Source organism: Tachypleus tridentatus, chromosome 1 (assembly GCF_004210375.1).
Source record: "Tachypleus tridentatus isolate NWPU-2018 chromosome 1, ASM421037v1, whole genome shotgun sequence".
Taxonomy (NCBI): domain Eukaryota; kingdom Metazoa; phylum Arthropoda; class Merostomata; order Xiphosura; family Limulidae; genus Tachypleus; species Tachypleus tridentatus.
This window is the reverse complement of record NC_134825.1, coordinates 175,866,536-175,886,138: the sequence shown is the minus strand read 5'-3', so window position 1 is coordinate 175,886,138 and position 19,603 is coordinate 175,866,536. Positions and strand designations below refer to the sequence as shown.

Sequence of the window (19,603 nt, the reverse complement as noted above, 5' to 3'; positions counted from 1 at the left end):
TTTAACTTTTCCCTTCTTCTGTAATTTCAGATGTTGGCAAATAAATCAAACAAAATACTGAAATTATTATTTTAGTAGTAAAACATTATTGAAACAGATGCCTCTTATGATATTGAACTGAAGGTTCTTGAAACTGTCAAGAATTTAAGCTGTTTTCTCTTTGTATCCCTCTGATTCTGTTCTTCTGTTTCTTTCCACTTCTCAACTTATATAAATATTGTCTGAACATTACTATATGGATATTTCTTTGTACTGGGCCAATAACTAATATTCATAAAACATTAAAACTGTTTGAAAATCCTTTCATGCATTCTAGTCAAATGTATGGCCATAGTTTACCCATAATTTAAGAATGACAATACAAGTAATACTAATAAAAGAAAGATTAATGTCTATTTCAGACACATATTACTTCAAAAATTATTAATTTGTAATATGATTTTTACCTCTACACTGATTACAACTGAATCTATATGTTACTGAAAATGACATTCAAAACCATAATAAAAATAAAAATGGATCATCCTCAATTTTCTGTTGCATTAGTACAATTTTCCAACAACAACACAGATTAGGCTGTTGTGCATAATTGTGAAACTTAATCATGTGATGAGAAAAGCATGACCTCACATCAAACTATATCAGATAACAGAGAGAAATGTGTGGGTAAATTGTTCTGTCTTGTGCTATTTATGTTACCAATTAAATTTTCACATAGGTATTGTAGCTATAATGTGGCAGTCCAATTTATCACACATAAAACACCCAAAGAACTAAACCTCTTGGTTTTCATCAATGATGAAAGCCTAAAAAGTTTTTTTCTCACCTGAAAAATGAGAAAAAAATTCAGAATTCTTGAAATAAAAAACAGACAGGTGAAAATATAAGAGTGTACTGTAGAATCAAGAAATAGTGTCCCACACAAAATCAGAGCTGAACAAATCAGAAACAAATTTCTAAAAGAGTAAAAACAGCTCTTGTAGTGTGGTGGTCAGAAATGTAACATATGGATGTAACGTAAACATATCATCACACGGCTGTTTGTGATCAAGGCTAGAGAATTTGAAAACAATATGTAAAATTTAACCCTGATTATTAAACAGTTTTAAGCACAAAATTTAGCGTATTATAAGATTACAAGTGGTTGAAGATGTAATGGAAGTAATTATTTTTGACAGTGTGCTTACAAATTCAATACAACATATCAAATAGAAATTAACACTGTTTTCCAGATATCAAACAGGCATTAAAATACCAGAACTTATAAATATGGAGAAAATAAGTTCAGTGACTACTATAAAACATCAATACTGCAAAAAATGTTGTCTGAGAAAAATTAATCATTTTGCTCTACCAAAATAATTATTAGTTTTTAAAGATATAAATTACTTCATTTTCCTTCAGTACTTCATCACACGTTTCTTCTTTTATCTCAAAACTGAAGACTGTAACTAAAGATGATTCTTCTGGAGAAACAGCCTCTCTAGTTCCTAGAGGAGTAAAATATTTTTTATTTCAATAAATGTGAACATTATATTTATTTCTCTACATTATAATGACTCTGAAGTGTGAAATGACATTTTCTTTATGTCCCTGAGGTTAGGGGATATATTTTGATTGATATTTAGTGCATTTGTAAATGTCAGATATCTAATTTTATGTATTTAGTAGAGTTAAATATCATTACTATCTACAGACAGTAAGTGGTAGTGGGAACTGGAACACTGTGAGTTCCAGGTCACAATCCCTTCTTTAATCTGTAGCTTGAATTCAACTTTTGAATCTTCTATTTTATGACTGACAGCAAACATTTTCCAAATGCCTTGGGTGCTGTGGTCAAAGATATTTTCAATTTGAAATGATACTAAGTATACTTCTGTCTAAGTGGTGTAGTGTTATGTTCTTTTGTTATACTTTTTCTTGCACAATCATGTATTTGTTATTGCATAATCTATAATAAAGATGATTTACTTTTACAAAATTGTCATCAGAGCTATGCATTCGTTTGATACAATAGATGTAGTTGTGAAATACACATATAAGTGTGACAGTTTTAACCTAAAAATTTTAATATATACATATTTTGAAAATGAACCAACACTAGTAATCACAATCCAGCAAGACTTTCTGAACACAATGAAATAAAAATTATTTTACTCTATTATGATAGTATTCCTGGCTCACTTTCAGTATTTCATTTGTATCTTGCATTTCCGTATTCTTTTTAGGCAATAATTATAGAAATGTATATTCATAGACAAGTTTTTATAGTAATATTTACTTACCTCCTTTAAGATTATTTTTATTTCACTTCTACTAAGCCAAACATGAAAAAAACTCTTAAATAGTGGTTGTTATTTAAATACACTTGAACAAAAACTGATTGTTAGAATTAACAACACCAGCAACACAAAGTTCTTTCTTTATGTTCAGAACAACTAGTATTGTACAACAGGCTCGTTTCACATCTGAATGTTACTTTTGTCAATTCTAGTTATCTTCAATCATTTCATATAAATACTGTATACTATGATTTATTTTATATTTAAAAGTACACTAGCTACAACTATTTTGTAAAAAACAATATCATACCCTTTAGAATAAAGTTTACTACATTTAAAATACTCTACTTAATATGGTTTACTTGTATATTTGTGAGAAAATAAAGAACAAATCAAAATTACATGTATATATAGCATACTCAGCTATACAACTCATCATGAAGTCTCAAAACTATATTTTACTTGGTTGTGTGCTGCACTGGTTAGTTTCACAAATTTTACAAGTTCATTAACTATGTACTTTGGGGTTAAATAACAATTAATTATGGCCGTTTATAATAATTATTCTAAAGATAGACTAATGACACATGCTATATAATATATAACACAACAGCTTCAAAGTTACAGTAAAAAACAAAACAACTAAAAATTACAGCAGTTTTATTTTTGTGTTAATGATTTGGTATGTCCCACTGAATAACACTAATAATTATACCAATTATAGTTAATATAAAATAACAGCACAGCTAAAGTAGTTCAATCAACACACAATGTTTTTATTCATACCTGGTCCATGTTAAAACGTTTTACAATAGACAAAATTTCAAAATATTGAACTTACTGACAAATGAACAATTTTCTTTTGTGCTTTGCTGAAGTTTCACTTTCAGAAATGCATCCTCCTCATAAGATACAGGTTCACTCTTAATATTCAAGTTTTTCAAAACTTCCATATTAGTCTTATTACGATCTTATTTGAAGCTTGCACTTCTTCCTTGGTGGTACTGATAGAAAGAAGTGAGTGAAAACTTGTTTATCAAAATGTTATTAACCAAGTCATCCAAACAAACACTATATCAAACTTTCATTTCATTGGTTACATATATCAGTAACAATATTATAACAAGTTTCAAATAAAAAACAACAGATTTCAAATGGAGCTTTGGTGTTCATTACCAATTAATATTAATACTAGTAACAGTAACACTTTGTTAATATCAGCAACTGATTTCATTCTCTTTCAGTTTTATATTTTTCAACTGGAACTTTTACGGAAGTTACCAAACGTTCTTACACTCACATCTTAACCAATTTCGAAACAGACTACATATAACTATCAACAACGAAAATCAGTAATTTTTCAATTTTAGTACAACCTGAATTAAAACGTCAAAATTGGTAATATATAACATTACCCATCATTCTTCAAAAGAGTAAATTCAGGGCTATAATGAAAAACAGCACTATCGTACATTGACCAATCACAGACTGTGACGTAATGGAGGTTTCAAAACAGTAACAATGTCAACAAAACAAAACCAACACTCTAGAACATATGAGTTTCGAAGAGGGTGAGAATTTCATAAGAAAACTATATAAGTGACTAAACATGTTTGTGATTATAGCAATTATGAAGCAAACTCCGTGCATGAAGTATATTTGCGCAGTTAATTGCCGGCCTTATTGTCAAATAGGTCCGGTAACCTTTATAACGTACCTAAAATAGCCAATGAGGCTATATATATTTCATCAAATACATTTCTCCTACTTTTGTGTCTGAAAAGCATTGTAGGCAGTCTGGAATATAAACCCGCGTCCCTCAGATTATGAGTCGCACGTCTTAACACGCTTGACCATGCCGGGCCACATTGTGGGCAGTCTGGAATATAAAAATGTTCAAATTCCACATTGAAAGCTCCCATCTCCAGACTTTTATAAGCCTAGTGGCAAATTTATGTTCCATGGTTCGTTTGCTTCCAAATGTGCAACTGAGCACTATTTTCGTTTATTACGAGCTAATTCCAATTAATGTTGTAGAAGCCGATATTAAATGGACAAAAAGATAAAAAATGATAAAGACTAATATGCTGTTTTGGCCATTGCTGATGACCCGGAAATACTTTCTGGTAATCTTGCCCGTAGTGGAATCCTACCATGTCTGGTACGTCGTAAAACAATGCAAGGAATAATTTTAACTTGTGGCCAGTCGGGATCTTTGGCATACCATAGTTCTAGCTTTTAAAATTGTCAATCACTTTTTTGAGTTATATATTCAATTGATTACATCTCGTGCATTTCGTAAGATTACAGTGAAGAATAAATAATCAGATCTACATGTATGTTACTGAAAAATAAGTCATAATATGCATTGTTATTCGAAGGTTTGCCAATTAGCTATAATTACATCATATGTATACAATGTCAAAGATGTATTAAATTTTGCTATTAACATAGCAGAATAGGCAAATAGGAGGAAAGAATTTGGAATTACAGGTGAAAGTATGGACCTTCAGAACAACAGAAACACTTGTGTAACAACACAGCTAAATTGAAAAATATATACATTAAAGTTGCATGTAGTACATGTACATATAATTATATATTAATGACAAATTATTTTTGTAATTTTAAATATTAATAAGGTAACAGCATAGCTAATTAAGCCTCTATTTTGTTTCAAATATTACTACTACATTGTACATTCTATATGTGTGAAAGTTGTATATGTTAAATACAAAACCATTTTTCTTGTGTCCCATTATTGTACAGTATTATATATATAACAATATCAGAGTGACATACATGATTTAGCAATTTTTACGTAAATTGATAAAATGAGATGTAAACATATGATGAGCTCAGGACGTCATACATAAAAGGAATACATTATACACATCCTTTTTGCTTGCATACTCTCAAATTGTTTTGTACTTTTTTTTAGCATGTCATTAGTTGTTTCAAAATAATCTTCCACAGCGGCCGTTGAACAATAAGAATGTTCGATACCTGATGTCTTTTTTTTTTTTCTTAGAACGTGCTGGGCGTGTTTCCCTGATTTCAGTCGCTTGTTTTCTTGGAGGTAGTCTACTTTGTGATTGTACAACATGCTTATGTCGAGGATGACCAGAAAAGATTGTAGGCACTGCCAGAGGTTTCAGTTCATACTTCAAGATGTCATATTTTTTATGTCTCTTGGGTGTTCTCCTGGAAATAAATTAATTTTTTTTAAGTGTTGTGATTGCTTTAAATTTTCACAAAGAAGGCCACTGGTAGTTTGTTGTTATCTCGTTTTTTTAAACAGACCCAAATTAAATATACATGTCCTGTAAACAGAAACAAACATAGGTAGTTATTATTATGTACCTCACACGTTATAAAGTTATTGATTGTATTTTTCAAAATTAAAAATACGAGTTTCATTTTCAAAAATATTAATAAGTGTTCACAGTACTTTCCAAGTTGTTTTATACCTCTCATATAATCTTTTGCTAGAAAGTGTTCACTGCACACCCTGTGATGCCTGAAATCCTTCACGACTTATATTCCTCAACCATTGTTGACGAACTGCTTCATCAGAAGGGAACCTAAAAATGAAATTGTACTATAACTGATTTTGAGGATACACTTTCCGAAATCTCTCCGTTACATCTACTTCAAATCTTCTTTTGAAATTTTAAAATCTGACAAGAAAAAAAAAAACAGCACTGGGAACAAAAACGTGTTTAGTCTGTGCCTAATTTTCACCAGCGGTCACTGCCATTTATGCTTTGGCTGCTTTGTCGCTTATTCACACCTAAACATTGGTATATTTAATACCTCAGCCTAAATCAGTGCCATATCAAACTTTATTCTGACGTCCAATATCTTAATTAGGCCTACGGTGTATAACCTAGTAGATCTACAACAAATTAATGCATTACAATAGTTTTTCTCTTAACAAGCGCAAAGCAGACGATAGTTTGCACTTGCTCGATCTTGAAAGCTTTTTTTTTTTTTTTAAAGAAAAGTTCATATATGTAAATACTAACTTATGGAAGGAGATTCCTGAGGCCGTTTATTTGTGAAATTAAAACAAGCACATCTTTCGGGCATTGTTCGAAACGTTGGCAGTTATCCGTCAGTGATATTTCGACGTCTAATACCGTTTTGACAATGGCGGCGATTTCTCCATGTCGTCAAAGCTCTCTCTATATTTATAAATATACGAATAAATTCGCTACCCTTATTAGCACTCTCATAGTGTTTACATTTACAACTAACGAATTTTTATTTTTAAGTTGATTTGTCACTGCATGCCAACAAAAAAATCATTAAAGTGATTATTCAACTGTTGTAATTATGAAAAAGTAAGTTTTCGTTTTACTTTCCGAGTGTTTTGAAGACGCTCACAATACTGAGAAATGAATTATTTTCTGTATCTTATGCTCCGCAATAGCTCGGTAAAATTACACAACGTTTTGAGAGAACATGGAGCCTATTAGTCAACACCAACTGTTCCATCGTCTAAACTAAACTGAAACTGTTAATAAATAAATGTTTATAAAATCCCAAATCCAACCCTTGGGATGCGCAAAAGTTGTATACCCCAATAAAAGTTTTATTTTAGATATGCGATAAAGGGAGTCAATTCTGTATCACAAAAATTAGTATTATTGATGAAAGTCAAAACTACTTTTATTTAACTGGCTAAACAATACTTTAAAAATGATGATATGCAACAAAGAAACAGAATAAATCCATACAATAGCTCCAACGCCAAATTCTTGGGTAAAATATATTTAACTCCATTTTACCTGATCAATAATGTGGATAATCCATACCTACCCCATAACATGACCAAAAGTATCTGGACACTGACCATCACCTAGAAAAGTTTGTTGAGGAACATCTCATTCAAAAACCATGGCATTAATATGGTGTTGTTCGTTCCTTTGCTGCGACGAGAGCCTCCACTCTTCTGGGAAGACCTTTCACTAGATTTTGGAACTTGGCTGTGTAGATTCACTCCTATTCAGCACAAGACATTCATGAGGTTGGGCGAGAGGTCCTGGCAAGGCAGTCGGCGTTCTAATTCTTTCCAAAAGTGTTCGATGTGTTGAGGTCAAGTTCTTACACACCAAACTCGGCAAACCATGTCATAATGAACTTTTTTGTGCAAGGGGCATTGTAATGCTGAAATAAAAAAGGGCTATACCCAAACTGTTGCCACAAAGTTAGAAGCATACAATTCTCTAGAATCTCACTGTAAGATGTAACAATAAGGTTTCCCTTCACTGGAACTAAACAGCCTGGTGCAAACCATAAAAAACAGCCCCAAAGCATTATTCCTCCTACACAAATGTTCACAGTTGGCAGTACGCATTTTCTGACATCCTTGAAACCCTGATTTGTCCGTCAGACTGCCAGACAGTGAAGCGTGATTCATCATTCCAGAGAATGCATTTTTACTGCTCCAGGACCATGAAAAACCATTTAATGAAGTTCCCAATTAACAGTACTTGTGCTGACGTTGCTTTCAGAGGCAGTTTGGAATTCGGTAGCGAGTGTTGAAATTGTGGACAAATAATTTTTACGCGTTTCAGAATAAGATTCTGAAATAAATAATTTCTGAATAAATATTCCTTTATCTGAGATTTGAGAAGAAACCGTTCCCCAAAAATTTAAAAATTATGTTTAAATATTTGAAAAATGTATTGCTAAACTCTATTTAGAACATAACAAGGTAATCCTTTCAAATCGTAAATGCGTCAAATATAAAATACAATTTCAAGTTTACTTAAACTTCTTTATTCATGACATTGCTTAATCCGTAGTTCACTAAGCTTTTCTTATAGATCACATATTTCTTCAAACTGGTGTGTTTTCTTAAGTGCTTTTTTGTATGGTTCATTTTACTAATTCATTAAGCATATTGGTGCATTATAGTGATCTGGCAATGAACCTGTTAGGTTGTCACAAGTGCAATTTTAGTCTTCACCAACTCATTTTGTAGCCAACACACTTCTTCTTCCAACAATGTTTAAACCTCTCTTAGTTTTAATAGACTATCTTATTCATGGTTACATAGCAACCATGCTTCCCGTTCCTGTTCGTAATGCTTTAAAACTAGAATATGATGCTACGATGTGAGATGCCTCCACACTTAGATAGGAATGTGTTGAGAATTTCAACTTTTTCCTGTCATAGATATCTCATCTGTGAGTGGCTTCATTTTCACCCTTGTTGATGATGGTAATTACTTATGCCATTGTACTAGTAATACGAAGCTGCTGGACTTTTGATACCTTCATGCTTGTAGAGAAACTTTCCAAGGTATTTGAGGTCTTTTATTGAAAAAAATTTGGTTAAAAGAAAATCCTTTACGGGTAGGGTTGTAGTGATTAGTCAAAAGATGGAGGCACATAAGTGTTGCTGAGCATTCTCCGTAGTAAGTACTTGTAGAAACGAACCACGACCAGTTGGTGTTGTTAAAATTTCGGTATTTTCTTAGAGCATTACTATCATGGGTTGAAGTGTAGGAGACTTATCATCAACTGATTTGAACAAAAGTATACCTCCAGCTTTCTTGTAATTCCTTTTCAAAATTTGGTCAATAATGCAGCATGATCCTCAACTGATAATTGAAAAAAATATTGATAGAAAATTTAAAGCTTGATTTGAAATACAAGTGTTGTAATAAATAAGATAAAGTGAAATGAGATCCGAATGGCTAGAAAAACATAGTCGTAAGTGTCGGTTAAGGTTATAATGGCCAAATTAAAACTGTAGTGATCACTCCAGAAGTTGTTCTAGAAAACTTTCACCATATGTTTAGATCACGGCAATTCCTTGTGTACAGTAAATGATTGCTTTCTTAGAGTAAAGTATAGAGTAGTTTGAAAAGTGTGATATATAAACATACCATAGACTTTCCAACTACATGTTTTAACATAATATTATTTGAAGTTTCTCACTTGTTCTAGTATGTACAGTTTTGCCATTAACACAAGTTCATGTGTCTAAAGAATTTTGTTTTCGTTCAAATATCTTGTTCAATCTCCTATTACTCTGTGGGCCTCTACTCTCATTCTAAGAGACATTAGTTTGCCTTTAATATACAACAGAATGGAAAAAAGTAGAAAAATGATCCCATGACCACGTATCTTATTGCAAGTTTCCTGCTGATATAAGTGCTGCCCTTCTCTCCTACCTTATGTTATCATAAATGGAAATTTCACAACCCAAAAGACTAATGACTAAAAGGAAGGGTCAAACACTAAAGTAAAATAGTTATAAAAAGAGGGTTGTTACTCTGAGATAAAAAAGTCCTTTACCAAATACTGAGCTTCCACAACTTCCATCTTGACACCAACAGGGTGGTCTGTATGTGACTACCACACTTTCACCAACCTGACTGAAAATACCCCAGGAGCCACTGGACTTTAACAACGTCGTTACTTAACCAGCTGGTAAGACTTTGGATAAAAAATTGCACTGTAAGGGAACCACATGTTAGCAGTGAGCCCTTCCAAATCTGGAGGTATGCTAATCAATTATTGACCAAAAAGAAAGTTTATGGCTCTACAACTTTGGTTGAGGAATTGACTCTTCACTCAAGGTTCAAAATCTATGTGGACATGTAACAGACTGTACCAGTGATATTGAGAGCTGTTCAGTCAGGTTATAGCAAATAGGTGGTAAGGTAATGGTTCATAACGTTACCAAATGTTCAAATGAATGAAAGATGTCAAATATTTACGAATGAAGTGAAAGAAGATGCATACTATTTCCTCAAATGAGTATTCCACAGAAAGTTGCACCACTAGCATGGATGATGTGCACAATTTGTAAAACAAGGCTTGACCTTGGTAATCAAGAGTATATCCTTAATGGAAAGCTCTGAAGAACACTAAAACAATTCCTATGTAAACAGGTTTCTTTCCATGGTTTAATACAAAGTCTGTTGTATCCATGGTATGAAGCATCGTTACAAAACTCATGCATCAAATAAACTATTTCCTCTCCAAAGAGAAAGTATCATAATCTAGGACAGTTATTTGTTCCACAAAAGATGAAATCCTAGTGTGTTGTTTTACAGCTATGAATGGTGGGTTGCCATACTTCAACTGGGATGGTCAACAGCATGGAAAGTGAAAATAATCAAACCTAATGATAACACTAAAGTTGCAACTGTTGTACCACACTCAAATTAGTTATCTACTCATTTGATACTGGTAGTCAAAAATAATCTTGATTCATAAATTATGAGAGAAATTTAGTTGCATATATCAATATATTTGTGAGACCATATAGCTAATTGGGTCAATCAAGTCACACAGACACAAGGAACAAATGAATGATTAAATAACCACTGTATAGGTTCCACGGGACAACCAAGGATGTAGCAAACACTTGAACATGGATATTAAAGGATGAGATCAACATTCTGTAAGGGTTTAGTTGTCTTTTTATTTTTAAAGATATTTACTTTTGAGTTATACACACGTGAAAAACATTATGTACATTTTTGCCCATACCAACATCCTGAAACCAACCATGTGAAGTGATGTATGTTTTGTTGTTGCAGAAAGAAGGAACGTCACCAGCCATTATGTAAACATTATAACATCCATGTATGATCTCAATACCACAACTATTCACATGCATTTTAATAATATACTGTGATCACTAAAACATGACTTGCTTTATGTACTCAAGACATCATTTATGTCAACATTTTACAAACATCCAATGACAATATAAATCCTACAGGTAAACATTTGAATAACCTCTAAACTGTATTTCTTACTTCATTATACTTAGAACGAATTCACTCCTTTCATTGTAACACAGAAAAATGTTTAAAATTTTTGATTTTCAAATAAGGCACTTTTGACCCCCTTAGAATGAATGAAAGATTCTCTTTGACTGTTTTCCCTTTCTCACCTACTCCTTCACCTGATGTAAACTTTCTCATAAGAAAGTTGAAAATTTTGTTCAATGAATTTGTTCATCATCTCATTCAATACCTTGACCATTTAAGTTTGGTTTTTACATCAAGCACTTTTTTATCCATATTTTTTCTTTATACTTGTTTATTTTTTCAAGTCTTTTTACATACTTTTTTATCCAATTTCCATTCATTAACTGGTATGTCTCATTGGGTAATATTATCCAATGCAAGAATTTATTCTCTTTCTTGTCATATCAAACCAATTTCTTGCCTTTAATGAACTTCTAGTAATGTTTTTCACTTATTTAACTTTTTTCAGGGTCTTTTATTTGCCCCAAAGGTAATAAGTGTATTCACAGTCTTGGAACATTTTTATAAAATCTGACAATACTTTGTAAATATATCACTTGAAGATATTACTTTATGTCAAACTCTAGACAATAACTCTATGGTCCAATAAAGTTTCTAATTTGTCACTGAGGTGGTTTCTCTTCCAACTGTGGACCTCTTCAGTGAACATCCAGGTAACAGATTATTCAATGTATTATCTACAATTGACAGTGATGCCACCAGTGTATAGCTGCTCCACAATAATGCCTGGATCACCTGTTAGAAGCTGCCAAGTCATTATTTAACCACCTTATGAGGTACAAATTTCAACAACAGTTCAGCCAGAGAATGAAGTGACCCTCTGGTGCTAGTGTACCTCTGTAACTATGTACACATTCCAACCACATCAAAGAACAAGCATCACTCCTCAGTATAAATGTTATGTTTTATTTGGTCATTATTTGTGTTTTCTTACTACAAAGCCATGTAGGGCTATCTGTTGAGACCACCGAGAGGAACTGAATTCCTGATTTTAGTGTCATAAGTAGATAGACTTTCAGCTGTACCAGTGAGGAATGTCATTATTTATTCCAATATCTTTACTATACACTACCTACACATACATTAGTGTGTTATCCAGTTTTCTTTGATCATTATTCTTTACCACACACTAAACAACTACATGGTATCAAAGATCACAATTTCTTCTGAATTATTTACCACATAACAACAACACACAGTTGTTTTTTTAGCAGTGTGTATTCATTGGCGAGATTTTAAAAAGATGACAATTGTTTGTTATACACCACAAATTAGTACACATTTCTCACCAGTATGTGTCCTCTGATGTGTTTTAACTTGGCTATTAGTTAAATATTTTTTACCACATACTACACAACTGTATGGCCTCTCTCCACTGTGTATCCTTAGATGTATTTTCAAATTACCCTGTGTTACAAATTGTTTACCACAAACTAAACACTCATATGGTTACTCTCCAGTATGCTTCTTCTCATGTCCATTAAACGTACTCTTACATCTAAATTTTTATCACAAACCAAACATGTGTATGATTTCTCCTCAGTGTGTACTCTCTCATGCTGTTTTAACTGGCTATTGCTTCGAAATCCTTTATTACACACCACACAGTTGTAAGGTTTCTCCTCAGTGTGTACTCTCTCATGTTGTTTTAACTGACCCTTGCTTCGAAATCCTTTATTACACATTACACAGCTGTATGGATTCTCTCCAGTGTGTATCCTCAGATGTACTTTTAAGTTGGCCTGTGTTACAAATTGTTTGCCACAAACTAAACACCCATATGGTTTCTCTCCAGTATGCACCTTCCCATGTACATTAAGTGCACTCTTACATCTAAATTTTTTATTACAAACTAAACAAGTGTATGGTTTCTCCTCAGTGTGTACTCTCTCATGTTGTTTTAACTGACTATTGCTTCGAAATCCTTTATTACACACTACACAGCTATATGGTTTCTCTCCAGTGTGTATCCTCAGATGTCTTTTTAAGTTGCTCTGTGTTACAAATTGTTTGTCACAAACTAAACACTCATATGGTTTCTCTCCAGTATGCACCTTATTATGTTCATTAAGTGCACTCTTGCATCTAAATTTTTTATCACAAACTACACAATTGTATGGTTTCTCCTCAGTGTGTACTCTCTCATGTTGTTTTAACTGACTATTGCTTCGAAAACTTTTATTACACACTGAACAATTGTATGGTTTCTCCTCAGTATGTACACTCTCATGTTGTTTTAACTGACCCTTGCTTTGAAATCCTTTATTACACACTACACAGCTGTATGGTTTCTCTCCACTGTGTATCCTCAAATGTATTTCTAAGTTGCTCTGTGTTACAAATTGTTTTCCACACACCACACAATTGTGTTGTTTCTTTCCAGTATATGTTTCCATGTGATGATTTCTTTCCACTTCTTTGTCACATTCAATACTACTGTATAATTCAACTTCATTAAGAGAAACATTATGTCTTTTTTGGTTATTTACAACTGATTGCTTTCCACAATAGTTATTCAAGTAGGTCTTTGTATCTAGAATTAAAAGATAAATTTAAAGAAACAAATGAATTAATAACAATAAAAATATAGCAATTTTGTAACTTATAATTTTAATTAAAGATTAACTAACAGCTTTGAAAATATCCAAATCAACTTTGAAAAGTTATACATACAAACCAAATCTAGAATTAATGATACAGTTATTATGTCATAATCCTTGTAAAAATGTCTATTGCAGATTATACAATTACCTGGATAACACATTCTTAAACAAGCAATGGCTACAATACTTAAAGACAACTTTTGTCAAGGTTTCTTACAGTGGCAGAAACATGAAAATGGTTGTCAGTACAACAGAGGTAGTAAAACACGTGTGGAATAAGTACTGATAAGATGAAACATAATTTCTTATTAATAATGAAGAGAAACTTGTAGTTGAGTGACCAATTCTATAACACATACACAAAGAAGGTTCAAAACACTGTAATAAGTAATTGTATTTTATAAAGTAAAGGGGAATAAAACTCTGCCTTATACAATGATATATTAAATATGTAGCATACAGAATATTACTACATATTTTCTACTCTGTTAATATGCACACATTCTGAAGTTTCTTTGGTTTAGTTTAGATGCAAAAAGTTGCTTGAAAAAAACACAAACTTTTACTTCCTGCGAGCTCTGTGCAGAATGCCATTCATTAGTTGGTAACTAAGTATAGATGCATTAGAAGAAAAATAGCTTCTGATTCCCAAAATAAAAAGCTGTCATTTCAGTTCGTAAAAGGGATAATGGCTCAGCATTCGACCAACCATCACTGGAGAACAAATAGACAGAGTTCACATAGAGAAAAATACTATGCGTGAAAACCTGGGTGAGGTTTTTTTGTACTTTTTATAATTATAAGTCAAGTTCTCCTCATACAAAACATATCAGTAAAGAATAACTACCATACACAGCATAACAGATAACCAATAACTACCACACACAACATGTCAGTGAAAGTGAGCTGATTCTAGAAATGAGTGCTGTTATTTTTTGTAATGAAATATCTTGGATTATTGTTTCTCTATTTATTTAAATGTACAGAAAAAAATCAGAATCTGGTAGAATAAAACAAATAATTGGATTTCTGTAATTGTATTCCCCTAATAATTATAAGATATATGACTTCACTAACTATGGATGGTTTAGTAGATGGCCAGTTGGAAATATATTCCAACTTAAATTCATGGAATACCCATATTTGTCAATATTTGAACACAACTATTTGTAAATGTTGTTGTTCTGATATTGTTTTAATTTGTTCATATAACTTTTATAGTTTTCTTTTTCTTTCTTTTCCTAATCTTTATGGTATTTTGGTTTTAAGATTATGTCTCACTATGTTACAGTTCTGTCTGTAATGGGATGGAATTTCTTATAGCATCTATTATGTTTTACTTTCTTACAAATATTTTCATACCTTCTTTACGGGTCCTGCTTATGCACGTAACTGTCATATTTTAGACCTGTGATCCATTATATTATAGTTTCATCTGTATCAGGATGAAAGTTTTTGTTGCATCCACAAAGTTTAATTTATTTTTATATTTTCATCTTTTTGTATTACTTATGTGGTGAACTTAGATGTAATTTTTTCTTTTTGTTTGTTGTGAAGGAGATGGTCCAACATTAAATTATTTTGCCACTATTTATTTACACAGACATGCTTGGCTGGATACCTTTTTATTCCAACAGAACTTATACAACTGTCTCTACTATAAATAATTGGAGTAACTATGAATATAGTTTCTGAATGTTTAATATATTGAATTCAATGTTATGGGAACATTTGATTTAGTTTTCCCTTCAGCTATAAAAGTACAATTTATTACTATATTATTTGTGACTTTGAAAGTTGGGATTTTATTAATAGAAATAAAAATTAACATGTTCCCCAAAACTTTATTTCCAATAAATATTCACCCTTCTCACGTCAAGCTTTCCTGATTCAATAATGTCCTTTACATGCAGACGTTTCCACTCACCTTTAACCTTGAGGTTTCTACCATACCTCTCTATATCAATTATTCAATCATCATTTTCAGATCAGACAGGAATGTAAGATGCAACAGAAGTGGGCAGGAAGAGTGGGAATTTTGTGCAAAAATGAGTATGTTTTGAATATATATTTTCAGTGCTGGGGAATATTAACTTCAAATTCAATACATAAAACTCTGCTCACGTCTAGCTAGAATACAATGTTGAAGTGGTTGAGAGACTGGTGCAAAAGTTTTACTAAATAGGCCCCTTTCAGAAAGTGCCCAATGAGAACCAGTGCAGAGCAACACAGCCTGGAACTTGGAACAGTTTACAAACACACTCATGGAAAACTACACCTCACCTATATTAGGATACACTCTTCACCTGTAAATCAAGAGAAAGAAAGTGTTACAAGGATAGGTGAGAGATACGAAACCAGACCAAAACATGCACTAGGCCTTTGGAAGTGCTATATGTGTAGTGTGGCTACTGCATGAATATTAACCAGAGAAACAGCCAGATAATTAAGACAGTTTGGAACAAAAGTGTGAGGGTCATCTCTATGCCAGCCTCAGAACCTTCTCCAAAAGACAATAGAAGTTTGTTTGTATGTCTGGTGACAAATATGATGAAAGGAAACCTGGAAACAATGATATGCTTCTTAATCAAATAAAAAATACACAAAACAGATAAACTATCTAGTAAGAGTTGGAGAAGAAAGACTGCAAGTATACAAAGGAGTCTGGGGAAAGAAAGGATGGGATTTTCAAAAATGAATGGAAGAGTAGGCTAAATAACAATGGACTAAGTGAACAGGAGCTGATAGGGATCCAAACCAGAATAAAGATGAGAATGGATGGAAGAGATACAGAAGTAAATACACTTTCACACTATTTACCACAGCCATTTTCTGGAGAAAAACAAAATCCAATTAAAGAAGAATATAAAGTAATGAAATGGAATTTGGAACAAATAAATGATTCATACATCAGAACGCCAAAGACCACAAATAAAAATGGGGAAGAAACACACTTTAATGAACAGATGGTATGAGAAAAAGAAACCTAAAGGTTCAAAGGAAAGTCAGGTAAAAGCATGGGGTACAATATCAAGGACCAATTCAGGTAGGTTAGACCAACAAGGAGGGCTGGGAAGTAAAAAAACCAGAAAGTAGCAAAAGTCAAGATAGACCATTCCTGGTCAGAAACTAAAGTGGAAAACACAGATAGATGGGGAACAGAATATTTATCTGTTATTTTGGATGTTTTTATTCAGTATTTTTTCCCCACAAACCAATGGAGTCGATGCCAGTATTTTAATGTGAAAATAATTAAGTCAGAATGAACCAAACAGCAAATCAACTTAGATATCAGTATTTTATTTACACTAAAAACACCATAAATAAATTTCTAGTACAAATCTCATCCATAATATTAACATGACCTTTTCCTTTTCTACCTTTATATTTTACAAAAAACATAAATTATTAACATTATTTCAAACAATGGAGTAACACCACTTTTTATACTAGTGTCTATCACCATCATACTATAATGTAACTATTGTTACACGATACTAGAAAAACTTTTATTACACAATATGCTACCCCCAACTTTGTGAAATATTTATACTGTGTGCATTATATTCACAATAGAGATTATGATTTTCTCCCTTTGCTACCATTTCCCATCATGGACAACTTTATTTCTTTCCATTTGCAGAAAAGAAGTCATGAATACATGATATGCAGATTTAGTGCATTAGAGCCATCTATATAAACATAATAGTACTGTGTATGTCCATGTAAATACTTTTTATTACATGGGTGGATCTTCACAAAAATTGGTATTCAGTTCATTAAAACCATGGAGAAATACACACAGATTTTCAATTTTGCAGTTCTTAGACATTTTTTTACCACTATTTTCCCCAATTGATGGATCTTCACAAAATTTGGCATAAAGGTTTCTTGGATTGGTGAGGAGATACATGCAAGTATAGTTTCAAATTTTGTGTTTTGCTGTTTTTATGGGCATTTTGGGTTCTTGTTGTTAACTATATGTAAAGGAAACAAACTTTCATGTCCTTAGATAACCTTTCATAGATCACAAATTTCCAAACTTCCATCCAGGGTAGTATTAGTTAATGGATAAGGTTACACTCACCTGGTAAACCTTCTAATTCAGAGTTAATTTGTTGAAACTCCTCTTTTGGTTCACTTTTCAAACTCATAACATCATGTTGTGAACAATCAACAGTTTCATCATCACTCTCACTGAACTTGGAAATAATGTTATCCTTTGTTGAATCATCACTTGGTTCAGTTTTGACAACTGTGTTCTAAAAAAACAAAAAGATGAGTAATAACTAACCTGTCAATACAAATGCAACATGTAAAACGTGATAAGTATCACTGGTATATTTGTTTAGTATTCATACCTGGTAAATTTCCTCACTAAACTAAACAATAACTCCAATAAAAAACTGCTTTAATATTAACACAAGTTCTGCAAGTAGCTGGTAAAAATTCAATTTTCACTACAAAAAATGTGCCATGTGAAAGTCACACAATAATGTGGAAGGTACACAAACTCTTGACTGAGAGATCCTAACATCAGAGAAGCCATGTCTATAATGCTGAGGCCAAAGTGGAAAGATGTGCCACAACAGCAAAAAGAAGATTCCAAGCTTCATTTGAAAATTCTATGGAGGAATAATGAACAGCCTCATGCAAAAGGTGAAGGAAAGATAAGAGAAGGGATGTTTAGAGTAAGATAAGCGTGGGAAACTCTGGTCAGGAGAAGGTAACTGAAATATCACGTTTTGATTCCCACAAAGAAAGAAGTGATACCAAAGCTGTGAATCCAAACATGGGAAGTTGGAATGATAATAAGCAAAAGTGTGATCATTCACAGTATGTTGGGGTTGAGGCATAGAAACCCCTGAACAGTGTTGCACCTCCAAACAATTCTAATGAACATCAATATCTGGGGAAAGAGGAAACACTAAATTATGACACAAAGACTCTTCTCTGAGAAGAGTAGGAGTGTAACTACATGAAAGAGGAGATAAGGACAAAACAGAACACACCTGAGATAAGGACAGAACAGAACACACCTGAGATAAGGACAGAACAGAACACACCTAAGATAAGGCCAGAACAGAACACACCTGAGATAAGGACAGAACAGAACACACCTGAGATAAGGACAGAACAGAACACACCTGAGATAAGGACAGAACAGAACACACCTGAGATAAGGACAGAACAGAACACACCTAAGATAAGGCCAGAACAGAACACACCTGAGATAAGGACAGAACAGAACACACCTGAGATAAGAACAGAACAGAACACACCTGAGATAAGAACAGAACAGAACACACCTGAGATAAGGACAGAACAGAACACACCTGAGATAAGGACAGAACAGAACACACCTGAGATAAGGCCAGAACAGAACACACCTAAGATAAGGACAGAACAGAACACACCTGAGATAAGGACAGAACAGAACACACCTGAGATAAGGACAGAACAGAACACACCTGAGATAAGGACAGAACAGAACACACCTGAGATAAGGACAGAATAGAACACACCTGAGATAAGAACAGAACAGAACACACCTGAGATAAGGACAGAACAGAACACACCTGAGATAAGGCCAGAACAGAACACACCTGAGATAAGGACAGAACAGAACACACCTGAGATAAGGACAGAACAGAACACACCTGAGATAAGGACAGAACAGAACACACCTGAGATAAGGACAGAACAGAACACACCTGAGATAAGGACAGAACAGAACACACCTAAGATAAGGCCAGAACAGAACACACCTGAGATAAGGACAGAACAGAACACACCTGAGATAAGAACAGAACAGAACACACCTGAGATAAGAACAGAACAGAACACACCTGAGATAAGAACAGAACAGAACACACCTGAGATAAGAACAGAACAGAACACACCTGAGATAAGAA

The 19,603-nt window shown here is 33.0% G+C and overlaps 1 protein-coding gene across 1 annotated transcript in view; it reads right to left on the bottom strand.

Moving 5' to 3' along the window:
* The window catches only part of LOC143233687 (uncharacterized), a 40,189-nt gene that overhangs the window by 11,149 nt on the left and 9,437 nt on the right, over positions 1 to 19,603 (bottom strand). The window contains 8 exon segments of the mRNA XM_076470190.1: positions 1,390 to 1,490; positions 3,124 to 3,254; positions 5,289 to 5,486; positions 5,786 to 5,866; positions 7,526 to 7,729; positions 12,344 to 12,563; positions 12,566 to 13,618; positions 17,776 to 17,950. Of these exon segments, the coding sequence (XP_076326305.1) occupies positions 1,390 to 1,490; positions 3,124 to 3,254; positions 5,289 to 5,486; positions 5,786 to 5,866; positions 7,526 to 7,729; positions 12,344 to 12,563; positions 12,566 to 13,618; positions 17,776 to 17,950 (2,163 nt within the window).